Consider the following 15,660-nt stretch of genomic DNA (forward strand, 5'->3'; position numbering starts at 1 on the left):
ATTCTCTCGACTCCATTCCACTGATGAAACGCTGGATCAAAGACTGTTCAGATTCTTGTCACCCCGAAAGAACACCGTCTTCAATGCCCACAAGGTTAATAGACGTGGGTGACGAAACAAATGCGGATGAGCCTCGTCTTGTCCTAACCGTGGAGATGAACACTCATTTGTGCGAATTTATTCCGGAGAGGTACGCCACTTTGACCCATTGTTGGGGAGACCCGTCGCGGCCGCCTCTCAAGACGGACAAAGCCTCTTTACAAGAAAGGCTCAAAGAAATCCCTCTCAACTCCATGCCGGCAAACTTTCGTGATGCCGTCTCGGTCACTAGGGCTCTCGGGCTTCGCTACCTGTGGATCGATTCGCTATGTATCATCCAAGACGATAAACACGACTGGCAAAGAGAATCAGCAAGCATGGCCAGCATTTACCGATGCGCTTACATCACTCTCTGCGCTTTGCAAGGAAACTCATCTTTCTCTGGTTTTCTTGACAAACGCTTTCTAACTCCATCTGTTGAGATTGCATACAGGTCTTCTTTATGCTGTGAAATATCCGGTACATACTTCATTAGAGAAAACAGCAACAGAAAAAACAGCTTCCATACAGGTTTCAAACCATTGACTTCTTCCTCATGGATGCACCGTGGGTGGACACTACAGGAAACGGTGCTTTCCCAAAGGAAATTGCTCTTCACGGATAGTATGGTCTTCTTTATTTGTGGCAAAAGGTGTCGACAGGAAAACGGTGACGATACATTTAGCCCTCTACGCCTTCACTGGCCAGAGGCAAGTGTTACAAAATCGGGGACACAATATGAGGTAGAGGAGTGGAAGGATTCCTGGAATCGTATTGTTGAAAAGTACTCCGGTCGAATATTCACATTTCCAGAGGACAAATTACCAGCATTATCAGCATTGGCAGAAGATATAGCTTTTGCTACTAGAGATCAATATTTGGCCAGACTATGGGAGTCAGACATACACCAAGGGCTTCTGTGGTTAGATATCCCACCTCATATCTCTCTTGGCGATGACGCATGCATGAAAGCATGCCGGACGCGGCCTTTTACGGCGCCGTCTTGGAGTTGGGCATGTCAAGATCTGGAAGTTTACTGGGACATGGTATACCAGAAATTTCTCGTTCCACAATGTGACATTCTCGAGGCCAAGACAACTGTTGACGGATTAAACAAGTACGGCCGTGTTATTTCAGGGCATTTAACAATATCTGCAAAGACCAGTCGACTGTTAGTCGACTTTTGTGGTAAGGGTCGCCTCCCAGACCAGCAATATATTATCCAGCCCTGCGGCGAATATATGTATCCTGCGTATTTTCGCCTGGATTGGAACCTCCAAACGACCATAGAGACACAAGATGTCGAGGATATCATGAGACCGAACGGCCCGCTTAAGGATTCGTTGGTCATGTTAGTGGCAATACTGAAAACCGATGATGACGACATTCGAGGGTTCGGACTTCTTCTCCTTCCCACCGGCAAACCATCCGAATTCCGACGTGCCGGTAGGTTTGAAATCTCCATTCCAGACATCGATGGTAAATACTTTGAAGGCTGGGAGACCCGAACACTCCGGATCATCTGAAATCCTATTCCAGAGATGGAGTCTTTACTTTCAAAATCCTCTTCAATCCCCATTTCCACTCAAGGGAACACTCCATCGCCAACAATTACTACTTGAAGAGACACTCATGGCCTGGATTTCCGAGAACATGCTACTTTGACTCTTCGAGTACTGTATGGAAGTCGCCAGGCCCATCTCTTCGACAGTTTCTTCCCAACAGGAGCCATATCATGTCTACCACCCCAGGAGAACATCATAACGCAATCACCGGCAACCGACGAGGAAATGGACAGCATGAAGCAGACATTTCAGCCTGTGTCAACTTCTGAGACAGATTTTACCAATCTATCTTCATTATTCATTTCACAGGACTTTACTTTCTTCACTGTTATCTTTTAGTTCGCATATTTCTTTTCTTCATTGGGTTTCTTGGAGCTGGTACCGTGTTCATTAGGCGTAAAGCTGGATTTTCTCTTTTAGCATTTCATCTTGTTATCTTCGAGGTTGAGACGTTCAGTGTCCGGTCCATTCTATCAGTTAAGGCGTAACGTCCGTCACCGTCAACCGAGATTCACCGTGAAGCGAGATGGTAATACTTATACCGAGTAGAAGAAGATACCTAGCTAAGATACGTAGAGTTTATATATACTTTAAGGCCTTTTTATCTATACCTAGGATTCGGGCTAGGAGCTGGGCAAAAAGGACTCTGTAGGGACTGCTTGTATCTTCCCCTGTCTTGCTATACGGTGGATCTCGGTTCACGATAACGGACATCAATCCGGAGCGGTATTTCCACTTTGTATATCACCTGAGTTTTGCTCTGGAGACCTAAACTAGGGGTAAATACAAAATATGTGGCAATGTCGCTTCAAATACCAAGATTGAACACCCCTTATATTGTGAGTATCAAATCGCTGTCTTTCAACTTTATATCAATATCCTAGTAGCACACGCGCCGCTTAGCCACCGGCAACCCGACTTCTGCTTCCCTGCAAAACCTGCGAAAACTAGAGATCACACTTGACACCAACCGTAAACAGTAGAGGCGAAGACTTCAGTGCTTTCTGCTGTAGCATTCTGTTGTAAATAACTTAATTCGCTTTCAAGATTGGATGTGGCCAAAAATGATAACCGCCATCTCTGCCCTGGCTTGATGATCACTACTAACAGTGACACATTATGTCCTTCACTATGTTTTCGCGATGATGTTTATCAACAACATGTAATGTTCGAGCACTGTATTCCAAAAGGCAGATGCGATCTTCTTGCTCGGAACTAGTGCGCCTTCGTTTTTGCAGTGTTGTGCGTAGACCATAAGACCCATCTATGTATTTCGTTGATCCATTCAGCCAGAGCCTTGACATCTTTGGTACAAGCTCCTGCTTCGAGGCCTGTGTTGCTCTAATGGCCTCCTCTTTTATACAGTCTTGAACGTCAGGCGTTCACTTCTGTCTCAAATTGTCTTAACTGGTGAGAATGCAAGCCTGTCTATTGGGATAAATACTACGAATGAGTTAGAGCCAGAAGTAAAGCAGCATTACATTCCGATTACAGCAGCAACAAAAGTAAAGTCGCCACTTACGAAAAATGGAATAAGAGAAGAAAAAGGCGAAACATGTCGTCAAACCAGACAAAACATCACAGGCAATAAGTAGAATGCCTGAAGCGGTCCTTTATCACTGTTAACTAGTGCAATATAAACTCAACCCACCAACTCTTATTTGTACTGTACAATGTACAGTTTCGAGACCAGCAGACCCTCAAAGCCGAACACTGACAATAACTCACTGAAGCACAAGGACTTGCACCGCGGGTCCAGCAAAGTAGAGCGGGTGAACATCACCCCGCCGCAGAGCTTTTCTGACGAAGCCCCTGACACGCTGACCAACGTGCCTGTCGAGGGAAGGATGCATCAGCGGTGTCCAACATCAGACATATACTATCAAACATCAACAACAACAATAAATGGTAACACTCGCCAACATACCCAAACCAATTTCCCACACAATAACGATCTCCTCCGTCATCTTCATTGTGTACTGTCAGAGTCTTCAGCTTCGCCTTCGTTTCAGTGCGTTCGGTCTCGATATTCCCTTTGGTCGAAGCGGCTCGGAGTTGCTTCACCGTCTTGTCTGCCTGCTCGATGTCCTCGACCTGCGCTTCAAGGGCCACAATTAAGCGTCTTCCGCAGAGTTTTGTGCGGTCGTACTCAGTCTTGTCCAGCACGGTAGCGTTAATTGACGCTACACTTCTCTCTCGTATCATTCACTGGATGTCATAGCAGTCTTTCCATCCTATTTCAGTTCATCTCGTTTGGAGAATTTGTACTAAAATTAAGAGAACGCTGATAGATAAGTAAGATACGTGCCTATCAAGGCGAAGACCTCAACACGCCCCCTTCCCTTTCTTCTCTGACTCCCTCTTCGTTCCCTCCTATGTACCCATCCCAACAGCATCCCCACCCCGCACCAAAACTCCCCAACCACAACGCACCCAACGCACCTAACCCATCACCAATCACCTCAACACGCACTGCACAGACACCAGCAGCTAGATTAACAACTAACCATCGAAAAGCCTATCTCGATTAAATTCGCTGCCTTCCTACATAACAAAGCCAATCTGCACGCCGACAAACAAACTACCTACCTACAGAGCCAATCCAAGTCAAGACAACCCAAGACAAGCCGTAGAGCCGTCCAATCTACCGTGGATACCTAGGTATCAAATAGGTAGGTAGACTTACATAGAGTTAGCAGTAAGTACCTAGGCACACACGCGCGCGCCCCACCTACAACCCAGCTCCCCGCAATCAGTTAATCAATCAGCTAATCAATCTGCCCCCTCATCATCATCACTAAGCAGAAGGCGCATGCACCAAGCATGAAAACGCAGACGCAGCAAGACCAAGACTCAGCAAGCAAGACAGCCCAACAGCCAAACAGCCATACAGACATACAGCCATACAGCCATACAGACATACAGACATACAGCCATACAGCCATACAGACATACAGCCATACAGCCATACAGCCATACAGACATACAGCCATACAGACAAAGAGTTAGAACCCGAAAGACAGAGTCGTCAGAGAGAAAGAGTTAGTCCAGACAGAGACCGCGCGCGTCCCCTACCTACGTAACTAACTAGCTACTTAAAACTAGAAAGAAGCCCCTCCTACATTTGGTCCCTCCTGGATCAAGTTATTCGTGTGTGAGACTGAACTGTGTGTTTGAGTGTGTCATTTCCCCTCAGTCTCTCTCCATCTCCCCACCCACCCCCCAAATGATCAAGGTGTGTGTGAAGTAGAAGAAAAAAGCTTGCTGCTGCCACCATATCAAAAATCGAAAACGCGCTTCCTCTCAACATATCCTCCCGTGTCCGCAAAATTTGGTGGGTTGTGAAGAAAATGTGTGGATTGTATGAGGATAGCTAAAAAGTCGCGCATTTTTATTTTTGGTTGCCCAATGTCTGTCCTTGCGGCTGGCTGGCTAGCGGGGCACGCTGAGTGTGCGTCTAAGCGCCCAGGCTGGGGAAAGCAGACTGGTCGTTGAGGTTGACGGCAGTGCCCTTGGCGCCACCACGGGGCGCGCCGCGCTGGCCACCACGGCCGGCACCACCACGGCCCTCGCCGCGACCACGGCCACCACGGCCGCCACGGCCGCCGCGGAAACCGGAGCGCTCCTCGCCGCGGCCGTAGATGTCGCCGAGGTCGATGGTCTGCTTCTCCTTGGGGCCGCGCTCCCTCTTCTGCTTGCCGCCACCGCCGACAAAGTACTGCTCATCCTCCGGCTTGGCAATAGCCTTACCCTCGGGGAACTTCTTGTCGCCGCCCTCGTTGGGCTTGCGGACCTCGGGGGTGCTGCCCAGCTGGGCCTTCTTCTCGGCCAGCTCAGCAAGGTACGCGTCGTAGGACTTGCTCTTGTCCTCGGGCTCGGCAGGCTCGCCGTTGGCCGCGTCGGCCTCGAAGCCCTCCTTCTCCTCCTGCTTGGCAATGGCCTCGCCAGCCATCTCGTCGGCAAGCTCCTCGCCGCCGGTCTCGCCACCCCAGCCGTGGGCAGCCTGCTTGGGGTGGTCACTGCGTATGATGATGTCAGCGGATGAGACAAAGGCGGGGTAATCGAGCTTTCTCAACTTACGAGACACCGGTGCGGCTGTGACGGTCGTCACGACCACCGCGGCCACCACGGCCGCCGAAACCACGGCCGCCACGGGAGCCACGGCCACGGTTGCCGGATTCCTCAGAACCTGAAACAGTCAAGTCAATGCGACGACTCGAATACGAAGCTTCAATGCGTCGACTTACCCCTCAGGTGGTTGGGGTGACGGTCGCTGCGGAGACCATCGTCAGCGGGCTTGCTGCGGTTGTTGTAGCTACCAGCGTCGCGGTCGCGGAAAGCTAGTCTTGGCGTTAGTCTCAACGGTTTTGCGGGGTGAAGAGAGCTTCGAGTCAATCGCATCAATGTCGAAAATGGACGACATTGGCGCAAAGAGCTGCGATGGCGGGAGAGGAATTGATCTTACCGCCCTCGTTGCCAGAGAACTGGTTGCGGCCACCGCGGCCAGCGGGGCGGGGAGTGTCCTTGACGGGGCCCTCGGCACCAGCGTTGCGCTTGCCAGCGCGCTGGTTGGGCTTGTCAATGGCCTTGGTAGGCTGCTCGGGCGTCCTCCTTTCGGGGTCGAGCTCGGGGTCGTTGCCTGCGCGAAAAAAGTGAGACTTGAGCGGGTAGCGTGGGAAGCAGCTTCAGCGGGGTCATTTACCCAGGAGCTCGTAGAGGTTCTGCAAGCTCTGATGATTAGCGCAACGGGCGATGGAAAAGCGAGGCGGACGATGCAGCTCGCTGATGAAGTCACAGACGGACTGACCTTGGAAGCGATGCTGCCGGACATGGTGACGATGGGGTAAAGCGCCTTTCGCGCTTGTGCCTCCTAGGAACGCACTCTGTAGCTTTGGAGAAAGGGGAGACGAGAGTCGATCCTCAGAATGCGGGACCAATACTCTCGGGATGCTGTCGCGCTCGAAGTGTGTTGTTGCGCGGTTGTCGTCGAGCCGGGACGTGTGGTTGGCTTGGTCGCTGACGAAATTATCTCATTGTGGTCGAGCCAAGCTAAGCGAGCGCGATCGCCTTGAAGCCAACGGACGTCACGAGAGAAGTGCTCTGGATGCACGCGGCCATCCGAGGGCCAAATTAACTAGAGTATCTACTATGCCGATCCACGGCATCAAAGTCATGTACGAAAGGCGAGCGCAGGTCCTTGTCAAAAAGCTACCTCGCACCCACACACGCCCGCTCGCTGCTCATTCTTATTTTTGTTTTCCATCTCGACGTCCCCCGCACCGCGCCTCGCAAGCGCGAGGCCACGGCTTTCCGGGGCGTCCTGTAGTAGGTCAGAGGTAGCTCTCTCTGCCTGGCGTCCCGCTAAGCTCAAAAAGACGCCTCGCTATACACATTTTGGAACTTTTTCCCTGGCCCTTCTCAAGTTTCCCCCCAACGCCCGCTAAATGTTACATTCGACTGGAAACGTGACTCGTCAAATCGTCCCCCTTCCTAAGTAGCTCCCCTTCTCCGCATCATCCCCCGTTCTCAACTCAACTCGCCTGGTACGAGAACTGCGTCGGGAAGTGCATGCTGGCTGACAGGCCAAACGGATCTGCATCGAGAATCGGGTCGTAAGGGTCGAAGCCGTGGTTCAGGTTGCCGTACATGGCGTTGTTGCCATGGGCGTCTGCTGGCTGCAGCGCGGCGGGCGAGGTGTACTGCGAATCCCCGTTCTGATACTGCTGGGGCACCAATTGCCCCGAGCCCTGGGCCTGCAGGTGCGGGGCCGTCTGAGGTTGTATGTGCGGCGGAAAGGATTGCGAATAAGGGCCGGTGCCGGCGGAGCGTTCGCTGGGGTCTTGGTCGTCGATCATGTCGGCTTGCGCATCGTACTCCTGTTCTGTACTCACGGATTAAATCTAGGACGAACAAAGCTCTATGCATAAGAGCACGCAAAATGGGACGGGACAACTTGCCGAGCTGATCCATGTGGCTTTGGAACGGCGACGGGTAGTACGAGGACGGTCCTCCACCATTCGCAGTGCCCGTCAAACCGTTCCCTGCTGCACTTGATGCCGATGCGCCTGACATGCCGCCGGTCGAGGGGTACTGCGCGCTGAGCGAGTGTCGGTGCCCCGGGAGGGGATTATACTGCGATCTAGGCGGCGGGGGCTGCGGTCGCAGCGGGGGCTGCTGTTGAGACTGAGACACAGGACCAATGTTTGGGGAAATTGTGGGGATGAAGTTTGGGGACTTGGTCGCCGTGGTCGAGGGCGACGATATGTGGGAAGCTGGGGTAGGCTGTGAATGTGGTGAATGGTTTGGAACAGCACCATCGGGCTGAGCAAGCGGCGAGCCAAGCACACCTTCAACCTTTTGCGGGAAGCCTTGGTAAGAGCGCCTTGCTTGCTGATGTCGGTTCATGATCGCACGCTGCATCGGCGGCGGTTGAGGCGCGGATCCAGGAGGCGGCACGCGGGCCGGGCCAAGGTGCGGACTGCCAGTCTTCGCACGAAGCTCCGCCTGCACATCAATACCTGGGGACGCGTCAGAGCGGTCTGGGGTTGTGGCTGCGGGACGGGCGCCGAAGCGTACCTTTCTCCAGCAGGATCCGCTCCAGCAACGAGTTCTTGTAGCGCAGCATCAAACATTCATCGGCAGCACTGCGATGGTTCTGCTGCAGGGTTTGCAGCGTCTCCTCGTGGTGCTTGATTGTACTCTCCAATTGCTTGATATACTCGGTGCGGCGCTCGCGGAAGGCGGCCTGGGCCTGCCGGTTCCGCTGCTTGCGCTCCTCAGAGGTGGCATAGATCTTGCGACGCTTGGTTAGTGGAGGGCGAGACATGGCGCGGACGGTGCAATTCTAGCAAGAGGCGGCAGGACTGCTCACAGGTTTACGCCCACCCTTGCGCTTCTGCTGCTGCTGGGGGTGTTCCTGCGCGGTATAAGACTCGGCCTCAGGCTCGGGCGTGGTCGCAATGGAGCTGGCGGAACCGTCCCTCGACGGCTCCTCCGACTTGCCTACTGCGGCAGCCATGTCTTTTGTCGCGGTGGTGTTATCGCCCATCTGCAGGTACCCCTCAGTGACCCCTCCAGTGACAGGTGCGGGTGGACGCGGATTACGTGCGATAAGCGCGCGAACTGGGCCGTTTCGGGCGATCCGGGGCGCTTGACGTGTGCGCGTGTGTCGGGGCGGTAGATAATGTTGATAATGGAAAGATAAAGTCGCGTTGGCGATGGATGGACGGGCAGGTTGGTGTGAGGTAAGACGTTGGGTAATGGAAACGAAAGAGCAGCGGACGGGGGGGAAGGGATTGCGACTTTCTTAGCGGCCAAGGCCCGTCATCGGAGCTGCTGGCCGGGCAGACTTTTTCCTTCTGGTGGCGCCGGTCTGGGGGACGCAGAGTGCGCCCGGCTGGCCCGACCTCTGCGAGCATTCCTGCTGCCTCGAACTCTCAAGACTACTGCGTCTCTCGTTCGGGACCGCGTTGCTGCTCACGGTATGGCGCCAGACGTGCGCAAGCCCTTTCTCCGCGGCTCTCTTTCCACTCGACAGCTGACGTGAGGGGGAGAAGGAGGGGCGACGCACCACGAGCTCCAGCTGCACACCCGCCAACGCCCTTTGTCATCAAAGACATGGCAAGCATGCTATACAAGATTTCCTGTGCCCGCATCTCCATCGAGACGACGAGTGCGGGGCTGCTTTTCTCCTCCCCCCCCCCTCCCAGGCCCCCTCGGCTTCTCGTTAGCCGATGCTCCCCCTTCTGGCCCCTCCCCCTCAAGGCCGCCCGTGACGCCAGCCCAGCTCCGCTCATTCCTCCTCGCGGCTCGAGGCTGCACGTCGGAGCGGCCGTCGTGGTCACCTGTCGTCGACCGCTGCATCCAGCCCAGCCCGCTTGCAGCCCTTTTTCGTCTCCCTCGTTAGGATGCTCCCTTTCGATGGAACCTCGCTATACTGGCATGCCGATGATGTGCAGTGCGTGCGGGACGAAATGCGGGCAGGCGCACGGATGAGATTTGTCCCAAGATTCGCCCATCTCAACCCATCTTTGACAGACACGGCTGCCTGCACTGCGTTGTGGGACATGGCGCTGGGGTTGGTGCAGTATGTAGGTAGTGAAGAGCTCTTTTCTTCTGCCAGTAGGTAGTGCATCTCCAATTTTTCGCAGTCTGTAATTTCAATCGTACGCGACTTGCGACTTTTCCATCGTATCTTGTCCTTGTATGGAAAGTGTGCGCGCATGTAGAAGACGGCAGGCACGATGCCCCACGAACCTCACTTCCATCTCTGCGCAGCCCGACGCACAGCGTGGCGGCAACATCAATTGCACACAACCTTTCACCGAATGCCTCCAATCGTCGACAGACCTATAGAGCATCCCTTTTAGGCGCACCTTAGGGCACTCTATGAATCCAGTACATATGCCCCCACGGCCTATCCTGGCAGCGTCTGACCGTGCATGTACCTAGTTGAGATCGCATCCTGTCCTTCCAGGCGTCGACTACGACCTTCCCACGCAGCACCTGCATCAACCTCATGGTACAGCATGTTTGCCATCCCACGTTGCGCAGCCACTAAATGTGGCAGAATACGTTCAGCTCCCTCCAGAGACCGCCCCTCCACCGCTCAGGCTCCGTTCATCGCTCGGCCTCATACAGAAGACGGGGTTTTCAATTGGAAAGGCACCGCCGGATACTCAAGAGACCCTTGGGATCCAAAACATCGAGGGACAAATGGGCGAGGCTCCTCCATGGTCCACATCGGGCGTTCCCCCCTGGTCTACGGCGACGCGTCCTCTTTCTGACATTCGCGAACTCACTGAGCCGAGTCTTCTTGAAATCACGAATCGTAAGCCATTACCCGATCCTTCTGACGCTGGACACCGTCGCAAATGCTCCCTTTCCCGGAAGGCGTCTTTGCTTTCTCGAAAAGGCTCTTTAACAAGGAAAGAATCGCTATCTCGGAAGACTTCTTTGAAATGTGCTCCTTCACCGGCTCCAGAGGAGCAATTCGACCTGCGTCGGGGCCGCTCTTCCCCAGCCAAATCGCCTGGCACTGATCGTTCGAGCATTTACAGCGTACCGAGCGGAAGTGTCCCGGCACGATCGTCATCGCAGCATGCGGAAAATAGAGGCATATCATTACCACCCAGAGGACCATCATGGCCGCCACCACCGCCGCGGGGCCTTGGATATACCATACCTAACAGGGGCGAATCCAGGTCGCCCGTGCGAGAGGTTGCTGTGAGGCTTGATCCTGTCACTTCAGACTCTGTACGACGGGTGCCTTCACGGACATTTACGAGGGAGCTCTCGATGGAGATGTTGGAGTTCCCTTCTCATCGACATCCGCGGGTTTCTGCTGAAGCACACCTAACGGCGCCGTTGTATGTTGGTGGAGGTAGCCTTGAAGGCCATGTGCGGATTGTCATTGATGATGCCGAACGTACAAGGCACAAACGAGCATTGGCCATTGCAAGGATATCCGTGGACCTACTCGGTATCGAAGAGATGTACAACGGGAAAAGAGATGTTTTCTTGAACCTGGCGACGGAACTTATCGATTCGGAGAACCCGCCTCCACACAACATGGTCGAGTCTGCAAAGCAAATATCTGCTCTTGACGCCTTTTGGCTATTGCATCCCTCGGTCACACTCATGCCTTTCTGCCTCAGTCTACCGCTCGACGTAGGACCACCTCCATTCAAATCCAAATTAGCACAAATCCGCTATGTTCTTTGCGTAACGCTACTCATTCGGGACAAGGGTGTGCAGTATCTGGTTAGATCATCACAAGAGGTTTCAGTGTTGTCTGTCTATGACCGTAAGCTGACTTCACATTTCGTCTGAATTGTTTACTAAGCTTTTCGTAGCGGAGAAAGCTCTCACGTCATTGCCTAGCCCTCTAACAGCTTCTGACGAGTTTGTGAAACAAAGGGATTCAGGAATTGAGGTCGTCAAAGTCACGGCAGGCCTGCATCGCCAAGTTTGGGTGAGCGGTACCAGCATCTTTGTGGACGTTCACATTGCGAACAACAGCCGGAAAACGATACGCAAGATGGAGCTGCAACTCGAGCGGGACATACTTTGCTACAAGCATGTATGTCATCCGTTAGCGTCTGCTAGTGTCCCATCTTGCTGATCGGATTCCCAGACTGCTGCGGCAACCCTTGAAAAATCAGCCAGTCAAGCACGCATATTTGACAGCAACGAACGCACTATACTGACCAAGACCTGGCTTAAGCCGGGAAACGGTGGCTGGACTGGGATTCCCGCTCGTTCTACCGAGACGCGTACCTGCGACTTGGAGCTTCCAAGAGGGCACGCGACAGTAAAATGCGGTACATTTAGGACGGCTTACCTTTAAACTTGCAGTGCGCTGACTACCTGCAGGGAAATTTTTCGAAGTCCGCTATTTTCTCAACATTATAGTGAGCAGCAGTCACACGTACGCTAAGCCCGCCCCGTTATCTGACCTCCAGCTCACGTTACCATTAGCAAACTCGTCTCTGTGCAGCTACCAATTGTGTTGATACACATGGTGAGCTTGGCACCCCACTGGCGCCATATGATCCCATTCTGACACATCGCCCAGAATTCTCTCGACGTAGTCCCCAACTCTGTGGCCCAAGTGGCCGCTGCTATTGAAGAAAAGCGCCACCATCCTGATTCCCGCTCCCGTAACCTCACACGGCGTCCATCAACATCTGTCCAGGGCCGCGCCTTTGCTGCGCCTCGCCTACAATCCCTCGACCGCAAGCGTGCTGAGGTCCAAGAGCTCGAACAGATCGGTCACATTCTCGACCACTCGCCCCGTAAATATGTCATCGCACGACGCCGCGCCGACAGCAGTGATGCCGCGGCCTTGGAGCGAGGCACAGCCGCACCTGCTGAACATGTGATCCGACGCGTGCGGAGCAGCATCGCCAACAAAAACATGCGCAGCAATGACGGCGGACTCGTGGGCTTCTGCTACGAGTACGATGCGGGCTATTGTACACCGCCGCCGAACCGCAGCGGCCGCGTCATGGAGACGGACAGCCTTGAAAGTGTGCGCCATTGCTTGCGCCATGTTCGTTCTAACGAAACAAATCGCTCTCATCGCACTGACGGCACGCTCCGTACCGCGCGCAGCGCCTCACGCCACCGTCGCGGCGGGCCCAATAATAGCAGTGGTGCTTCGCACACGGTGATTGGCGGAGGGGTTGGAAGCAACACCAACAATGGCAGCGGCGGGCTTCACCTCCCAATACCTCCTCCCCCGCCGACATTGGGCTTCCGCGAAGCAGAGGTGCGAGTCGGCGAATCCCCAATGCTCTTAGTACCTCCCACGAGCGTCAGCAACACGGCAGGCAACGGTGCTCGGACGGCGCCGACGGCGACGGAGTTCCAGTTTTCGAGCACGAGCGCGGCGGGATTCAAGGCGCGCTTGGACGCGGCCCGCGAGCGCCAGTTCCAGTTCCGACAGCTAAAGAAGCGGGGGGCCGGAGGGGGCGCGGGGAGAGATCGCGAGAGCAGCAGTGGTGGTGGCGGTGGGACGTCGACTTGGCGGGGGTTTGACTGGTTGGTTGGGGATCGGGCGGCGGAGAGAGATCGGCAGAGAGAGAAGGATAAGGATAGGAAGAGGGGCGTGGAGGGGTGGTTTTAGTGATTGTGGGAGTGTGAGTGTGTCAGTGTGCGGGTTTCTGTGAGTTTTTGGGGGTGCCGGGTTTTGAGCACTGATGGTTGCTGTTTGTTGGTGGCACCGGGCAACGGACTTTTTTCTTTTTTGGCTTTTCTTTTGGGCACGGGTTCATGCGGAATAGCGCGCTGGCTTTGGGTATGCATGATGCATTATATATATCATTGGTCGAGATAGGCATATTACATTGCATGGCATGGCTTGTATGCTTGGTATTGGATTGTGTATCCGAGAATCACTCTCCCTTTGCTTCAATGACGACAAAGTATCGTTCCTCTCAACCTGCTCAACCCGGTCAATTATATCTATCCGGACTAGCATAGGGAACATGATAAGTGCTCCTATAAATAGACGGAAGCCCGGCGGTGCTAACTATTTCTCTCTACCAGCCCTCACAGTCTTTACTGAGGCAAACAGACTCAAAAACAACTTGCACTGTCCTGCATGCGGGGACATCGGTAGTCGTTGGTTCAAGAAATTGCGTTGTTGTGGTAATTGCATTACTGAACGCACGAGCGTGTGGGCCTATTCTTCTTTGATGATGATGATGATGATGCTAGACGTCAACTTCGAGTGTGACTGTACGACACTCTTTACCAGGAGTGGTGGTGTTTGGCATCTTTGATATTGTTGATAGCGGAGCGTGGTGGTGCCATTGAAGCCTTTTGGTTGTGCTTTGGTGTGGTGAATTGAGAGAGTTGTTGTGTGCCCAGAGCGAGCGTTTGGTGTTTTTATAGCTCATTTACGGTCTGTGGCTGAGCAAAGATGCTGGGAGTGCTTTTGGGCAGTGCTTGTTTGTTGAAATATCCCTTCTTCAGCGCGCCTATCGGCTAGTCTTTCTGAATCGACTTCAGTGTATAACGCATTCAAGCTACCTGGGCAACGCCTGTAAGGTCATCCACGATGTCAGGATTTCAATATTAATGCCGATAACACTGAATAGTGCCGCGGCCAGTCAGAGAGACCCTAGTCTTGAAGATTGCTTAGATAAAACTGAGGCCATGTACAGTAAAAGCGAACATACTTGCAGTAAGTTCTTCCGCGGTAGGCGTGTGAAATTTCCGTGTGTTCTCACATGAGCAGCGACCAGTGGTCACAGGACATATATAATGCCACTGATACCGAGCCTTCGTCATTCACTGCTGGCATGGACTACATCCTGCCTACCATGTGGATGTGACTACGAAGATGCATTCTTTGAGCAATGGGCCATCGGCATTGCCCGGCTGCCGGTGGAACTGTGCTCGGGTTAACTTTGAAAGTGGAAAGATCGTAAGTGACCATTAACAGCTTTGCAGTGAACACCATCATTTTCCTAGAATGTCGAAGCTCATCATCTCTAAATATTGTTTGTAAGCCTGACTGGTTGAGCTCTCTTACCTAGAAGTGCATTCGGTGGCTTCTACAGACTCCAGCTGCTCTCAATACTATAAGACTCTCCCGCTGCGTAGGTGACTGTTACTTGTTCAGATTTATATTGATCCTGATAGTTGCTGTGCTTTTTCTGCTAACTCCTATTTAATGACTATGGGCTTTCTAGTACGCGGGATACTTTGAGCTCTGTAAAAGTTTAGTCTAATACTAAATTCTGCGAATTTCTCTTCTTTGTGACTCAGTGACTTCAAAGTTGGTGGTAGTGAGAGCTGTGGTGGTAGTAATGCTTAGGTAAAATCGTATATTTGTGTAAGCTTTTCGAATAGGGGCTTGAGTATCTAAGAAATAGGAGATTGCTTATCCTTTACCAGTGAACTTACCTTCTTCAAGCAGAATCCTGTCCATAGTAGCATCCGTTCACGTCGTGCATAACCTTTCGCGAATTGGCGCCCTAGTCCGCATCTTCCGGTCCACTGGCTCGAGTGCCAGGCTGTAGCTACTGACCATCTATGTAATTGATGTTTGTCTGGCGGTTTTAAAAAAGCCTTTGCTATCTGCTGAGTTAATGCAACATGCAAAGCCATACTCGACTAACGGGGGGAAAAGGACCATTACCAAAGAAGATACATCTTGGCGGATTTGTTCTACGAGTTGTTATTGCAGTGCTTGTGCGTAGAAACACAGACGTACACTCTATAGCCTGATACTGCATCCTGATGATACTGCTGTTACTCAGGACACTGCGTTGTTAATGATTAGCACTGTGCGCTAATGACTGCATCAAAAACTAAGAAATCCACAATTTGGTTCCATGCAGAATAACCCAGGACCCCTTGTTTACGGTCATGGTAACATCGTCGTCGGATTTCCCGATTGTCTCTCTCTGTCCGTTCGGACTGTACTTTAGGGCAACATAGGTTCTGTACGGAGTAATGTGGCTATGTGTTTTATAGACAGTTGATGAGACGAGAACGGATCCTC

At 52.9% G+C, this 15,660-nt stretch overlaps 7 protein-coding genes across 7 annotated transcripts; 3 read left to right on the forward strand and 4 right to left on the reverse strand.

Annotated features, from left to right (window-relative positions):
* Positions 1-155: 155 nt before the first annotated feature.
* Positions 156-1,094, forward strand: K452DRAFT_275190 (uncharacterized protein; the record flags this gene model as incomplete). Its single annotated transcript, XM_033539224.1, has 1 exon — positions 156-1,094. A coding segment is annotated over one exon (939 nt), but the record flags the coding sequence as incomplete, so codon positions are not given.
* A 3,660-nt stretch (positions 1,095-4,754) lies between these two features.
* Positions 4,755-6,661, reverse strand: K452DRAFT_289701 (uncharacterized protein). Its single transcript, XM_033540877.1, has 6 exons — positions 6,451-6,661; positions 6,346-6,364; positions 6,109-6,282; positions 5,891-5,983; positions 5,724-5,832; positions 4,755-5,662 (listed from the first exon to the last, which is right to left on the reverse strand). Exons 1-6 carry the CDS (start codon positions 6,472-6,474, stop codon positions 5,101-5,103), a joined length of 981 nt encoding a protein of 326 aa, XP_033395427.1. The 5' UTR covers positions 6,475-6,661; the 3' UTR covers positions 4,755-5,100.
* Positions 6,318-7,076, forward strand: K452DRAFT_64471 (uncharacterized protein). The gene has a single exon (XM_033546964.1). It carries the CDS (start codon positions 6,591-6,593, stop codon positions 6,981-6,983), a length of 393 nt encoding a protein of 130 aa, XP_033395428.1. The 5' UTR covers positions 6,318-6,590; the 3' UTR covers positions 6,984-7,076.
* Positions 7,077-7,174: 98 nt separating this feature from the next.
* K452DRAFT_310617 (uncharacterized protein) lies at positions 7,175-8,661 on the reverse strand (the record flags this gene model as incomplete). Its single annotated transcript, XM_033543351.1, has 4 exons — positions 7,175-7,529; positions 7,555-8,161; positions 8,220-8,487; positions 8,515-8,661. The coding sequence occupies 4 exons, from the start codon at positions 8,659-8,661 to the stop codon at positions 7,175-7,177; spliced, it is 1,377 nt and encodes a 458-aa protein (XP_033395429.1).
* K452DRAFT_64563 (uncharacterized protein) lies at positions 8,375-9,272 on the reverse strand. Its single transcript, XM_033546966.1, has 4 exons — positions 8,748-9,272; positions 8,646-8,691; positions 8,515-8,559; positions 8,375-8,436 (listed from the first exon to the last, which is right to left on the reverse strand). The coding sequence occupies exons 1-2, from the start codon at positions 9,059-9,061 to the stop codon at positions 8,646-8,648; spliced, it is 360 nt and encodes a 119-aa protein (XP_033395430.1). The 5' UTR covers positions 9,062-9,272; the 3' UTR covers positions 8,375-8,436; positions 8,515-8,559.
* Positions 9,273-10,281: 1,009 nt separating this feature from the next.
* Positions 10,282-12,714, forward strand: K452DRAFT_275197 (uncharacterized protein; the record flags this gene model as incomplete). Its single annotated transcript, XM_033539225.1, has 7 exons — positions 10,282-11,448; positions 11,498-11,724; positions 11,779-11,965; positions 12,018-12,072; positions 12,123-12,165; positions 12,220-12,447; positions 12,604-12,714. Coding segments are annotated over exons 1-7 (1,941 nt in total), but the record flags the coding sequence as incomplete, so codon positions are not given.
* A 380-nt stretch (positions 12,715-13,094) lies between these two features.
* Positions 13,095-13,524, reverse strand: K452DRAFT_289706 (uncharacterized protein). Its single transcript, XM_033540878.1, has one exon. The coding sequence runs from the start codon at positions 13,449-13,451 to the stop codon at positions 13,269-13,271; it is 183 nt and encodes a 60-aa protein (XP_033395432.1). The 5' UTR covers positions 13,452-13,524; the 3' UTR covers positions 13,095-13,268.
* Positions 13,525-15,660: the final 2,136 nt, after the last annotated feature.

This window comes from Aplosporella prunicola, assembly GCF_010093885.1.
Source record: "Aplosporella prunicola CBS 121167 unplaced genomic scaffold K452scaffold_19, whole genome shotgun sequence".
NCBI lineage: Eukaryota > Fungi > Ascomycota > Dothideomycetes > Botryosphaeriales > Aplosporellaceae > Aplosporella > Aplosporella prunicola.

Excerpts from the sequence above, each read along its gene's own strand:
- K452DRAFT_289701 (XM_033540877.1), bottom strand. The coding sequence starts at position 6,474 with ATGTCCGGCAGCATCGCTTCCAAG. Across the intron at positions 5,833-5,890 it reads TCACCCCAACCACCTGAGGG|GTTCTGAGGAATCCGGCAAC; the intron begins GTAAGTCGACGC and ends TGACTGTTTCAG. Across the intron at positions 5,663-5,723 it reads CACAGCCGCACCGGTGTCTC|TGACCACCCCAAGCAGGCTG; the intron begins GTAAGTTGAGAA and ends CATCATACGCAG.
- K452DRAFT_289706 (XM_033540878.1), bottom strand. The coding sequence starts at position 13,451 with ATGCATACCCAAAGCCAGCGCGCTATTCCGCATGAACCCGTGCCCAAA.
- K452DRAFT_64563 (XM_033546966.1), bottom strand. The coding sequence starts at position 9,061 with ATGCTCGCAGAGGTCGGGCCAGCCGGGCGCACTCTGCGTCCCCCAGAC. Across the intron at positions 8,692-8,747 it reads AGTTCGCGCGCTTATCGCAC|ATGGGCGATAACACCACCGC; the intron begins GTAATCCGCGTC and ends GGGTACCTGCAG.
- K452DRAFT_64471 (XM_033546964.1), top strand. The coding sequence starts at position 6,591 with ATGCTGTCGCGCTCGAAGTGTGTTGTTGCGCGGTTGTCGTCGAGCCGG.